This window comes from Papaver somniferum, chromosome 8 (assembly GCF_003573695.1).
Source record: "Papaver somniferum cultivar HN1 chromosome 8, ASM357369v1, whole genome shotgun sequence".
NCBI lineage: Eukaryota > Viridiplantae > Streptophyta > Magnoliopsida > Ranunculales > Papaveraceae > Papaver > Papaver somniferum.
Genome location: NC_039365.1, coordinates 127862785 through 127866740, shown reverse-complemented (window position 1 = coordinate 127866740; position 3956 = coordinate 127862785). Strand labels below are relative to the sequence as shown.

The 3956-nt window shown below is 36.2% G+C and overlaps 1 protein-coding gene across 1 annotated transcript; it reads left to right on the top strand.

Annotated features, from left to right (window-relative positions):
- The first annotated feature begins 735 nt into the window (after positions 1-735).
- On the top strand, positions 736-2746 carry LOC113302986. The gene is made up of 6 exons (XM_026551961.1): positions 736-872; positions 982-1092; positions 1184-1300; positions 1440-1820; positions 1930-2040; positions 2342-2746. Exons 4-6 carry the CDS (start codon positions 1446-1448, stop codon positions 2453-2455), a joined length of 600 nt encoding a protein of 199 aa, XP_026407746.1. The 5' UTR covers positions 736-872; positions 982-1092; positions 1184-1300; positions 1440-1445; the 3' UTR covers positions 2456-2746.
- The last annotated feature ends 1210 nt before the right edge of the window (positions 2747-3956 follow it).

Here is a 3956-nt window from a genome sequence, read left to right as displayed (position 1 = left end):
GTATGTTCGACTTGAATATATCAATTCCTGGTTTTGTTAACCTCAGTGTTGCTGATCGAGGGGATCACATCTACCAGAAGTTTTTAGATTCTGATATTAAATCGTCTTCTGACGGTGTGCTTCCTAATAACATTTCATCTTTGTGTGAAAATGATCTTCCCGGTCCATTTATTCTTCGGGTATCCTTACTTACTCTTAATTTAGTTATTATTTTTTTAATGATGTACGAGATTGTGTCGTGAGTAACAATTTTTTCTGGCAGGTTGATAATATAGTTAATAGAAGTCCTCATCCACAGCGGAGTTTTATGCTGTATATGACGGATGGTGTTCAACATGTAGTTGGTTGGGAGATCAGACCTATCCAAGCTATCGGAGATTTAGCTCCTTGTATGAAGGTAAGTTTGTTCTATTTTGTTATTTGTTTATACTCATGTAGGGATTTTTTTGGGGAGGTACTTTTTTTTTTTGGTTAGCAAGCCTCAGAATTTGTAATATTTTTTGGCATATAGGTTCGCATTAGTAATGTTACTGTTCAGAGTGGTATTCTAATGCTGGCGCCTGAAGGCATTGATGTACTGCGCAAAGCTAAACACAAGACATCAGTAGTAGAAGAAGAAGGAGAAGCAAATCAGCCTCGTAGTGTTAAAAGGTATATATAGGGATATTGATAATTTCTAACCTCCATAAGTTCAAAGCTGTCTGTAGCTGCAAAATAGTTTCAACCGTTGAATAATCTACAATGCTGTTCCTGGGAGTGGGGATAACTCACACGGATCAACTAAAGATGAAGTGATTCCTTTGGGATACTTGAATGGTTGGTGTTCAGATTGGTTTAACAGGAATAACACACCCACCATATATAAATTCAAGGTATCTGACTCATCCACTTGTTTTCAGCAAGTTGCAGTGAAAGTTTGAATTAGTTCTTTGATAAAAATTTTTTTGACTTGCAACACGATTTCAATCTGTGGAGTTCTAGTGTGTCGTGAGTGCATTAGGAGAACTTTATTTTGAGAATAGGACAACGTACCGGTGTCTCGTCGATGTTTATGATGGGAGCAGTTGGGCCTTGGTTTGCATCCCCCACGAGGTGAACTTAACTCGAACCTTCTATTACTCTCTTTTCTGGGCACCTCTATGTAGTAGATAATCTTATGCCATGAGTTTCACATACTATTCAGATTGTGGAGAAGAAAATAGGTCGTTCTGCACAGGAGGTCTGTGATGCTTTCCATTCTGGCCCAGAATTATATGATAAAATTCTGGATAAATTGAAGCACGAGTTCTGCAGTTTTCAGGTAATGTTCTTTAGTTTTAATCCTTCTAAGTGGCTGTCAGAACTCTAAAGCTGATCTAAAATGTTAATCATATATCGGAATGTTGATTAGTAAATGACCAAGAATAAGCAGGAATTTTGTTATCTGAATTCTATTTCAGTGTACAATGGTGGTAGAGATGAGAGACTCTTCTATCCCTGTTGCCCTTGAGATAAATGATGTCAAGCCGCTTCTAGGACCACTACATACAGTTCCTGGTAGCCAACAGGAGACTGAAATTCCCAATGGGGCATCCAATGTTGAACCTAGAGTTGCTGCTGAGCTCGATAAAATCAGTGTAGTTGGTTGTACTGGGGCTATGTCTGAAATGGATATCAGAGAAGAAAAGTTTGCTGGTTGCAGTAATGCTGTTCCTGACAGTGGGGTTAACTCACACGGATCAACTAAAGATAAAGAGATGATTCCTTTGGAATACTTGGATAGTATGTTTTCAGTTTGGGAAAACAGGAACGACAACACACCCATCCAATATAAAATCAAGGTATCTCACTCATCCATTTGTTTCCAGCAAGTTGCGGTGAAATTTTGAATTTAGTTCTTTAATAATAATTTATTGACCTGCAACATGATTTCAATCTTTGGAATTCTAGTGTGTCGTGTATGACATAGCAGAAATGTGGTTTAAGAAATGGGAAACGTATGAATGTCTCGTCAATGTTACTGATGGGAGCCGCGAGTCCATGGTCCTCATCCCCCTCGAGGTGAGGTTAACTTGAACCTTCTAAAACTAATACTCTCTTATCTGGGTACCCCTATAGTTAGTGGATAATCTCATGCAATGAGTTTTACATACTATTCAGATTGTAGAAAAGCATTATTCTCCGAAGCAGGGCGCCGTCATGTCTCATCAAGCATTGAGTACCAAGTTGCTCAGTTTTCAGATATTGTTCTTTAGTTTTAAAGAACTCTAAAGCTGATCTAAAATGTTAATTTTATTCGGTATGTTGATTAGTAACAACAAATAATAAGTAGGAAAATTGTTATCCGAGTTCTTTATTTCAGGGTACAATGCTCCTAGAGATGAACGAAAACTCTTCTGTTCCGGTTAACCTCGAGTTAAATGATGAAAAGACTTCATTCGATTTCCGGTGGTTTAAGGTGCATCGTGGCTTCTGAAAAAGACTTGCAATATCGGCTTAGTGCGGAATGGAGATCTCCGTCAACAGAAGTTAAATCTACAGTTTTTTTCTTTTTCTTTATTTTTTTTAGTAAAACTCTGTTATTTTTTTAATTCTTTTTTCAGAAAAGAGGATAGACTCCTCATGGAATATATTGATAAATATGATTCTCAGGAACATGAGAATCATTTGCTATTACAAGATTACGACAGTTTTCAATGTAAAGGTTATGCAATATAGCAATAAGACCTTCACCTGTCCAATAGTTCTGGCATTAAGATTACAAAAAGTTGCTATATTTGCTGCTTTTCAAATGCTAAATCTGGAAATTAAAATAAAAGCAGTAGCTTTGAAATTAATACAAGTGTTTATGCTATTTTCAAAGTTTTCACCGATGTTATGACGTTGTTCTCTAGCCTTTGCGTATGTTCCCATCAACACCTTTATAGTTGGTTTGGAATCACTTTGGAAGGTGATATTGTAGCCACTCCATTCAGTTGCCCACCAGAAGGCAGCTTCAATACCCTTTTCTTCTAGTTGTTCTCTAGTAGTACAATCCGCAAAAGACCCTCTTGCCTCAATTGTTTTCCCTGTAAAATCCATCAAAGTTAAATCAATTCCAGATGTATTTATTGGCATATGCATAATTATGGCTATGGACATTCTCATACTTAGGTATGTAATATGTTTTTCAGGTTCTTTATCCATAATTTGCAGAGTTTCATCATGCATAGGGTCATAAAATAGTGTTTGCATTATACTGAAACCTGGTCTATTAACATTCAAAACATTATTGATAAATTGAACTATTTTTTTTTTCCCGTGTAGGCACTATTTTGTTTCTTTTTTTGGAACGTGATGTTGCATCTCGCTTTTCATATGTGTCATATAACAAGGCTACAGAATTCTGGCCATTCCAATATGCTTTCCCCTTTGTTTTTTTCATGAAACCAATGATTTAACCATTCATGGAAACAAGTTTTTCCATCTGTTACATAATTTATATCAAAATTTAGATGCATCCATACCTGAATTGCAAAATTGCATTTAAGAAAGAGATGAGATAGGGATTCTTCATTCTCGTTACAAAGACTGCATTTAGTATTAATGTTAGGGAGAATCGCAGCTACTCTCATACCTGTTGGTAATACTGAATTAGCTGCTTTCCACATGAAAAGCTTTATGGATGGAGTTACCTTTAATCTCCATATCTTGCCCCAGTCGCTTCCATTTCCAATGTTGTTGCTATTAGTATTTATTGAATTATACAAAGATTTTACTGTGAAATTTTCTTTTCTTTCCAAGTTCCAATGAGCAATGTCTTCTACATCATTAACAGGGATAGGCATATCTAGAATTATACTAACTGTGGTATTGTCAAAACAAGTTTTCAGTTTGTTTTCATCCCAATTTTTGTTTAATGTGAAAAGATGACATACCTTTTTGAAGTTTGCGGTACCTACAATTGGTTTATGCAAAGGCGCAATGGTATTTGGGAT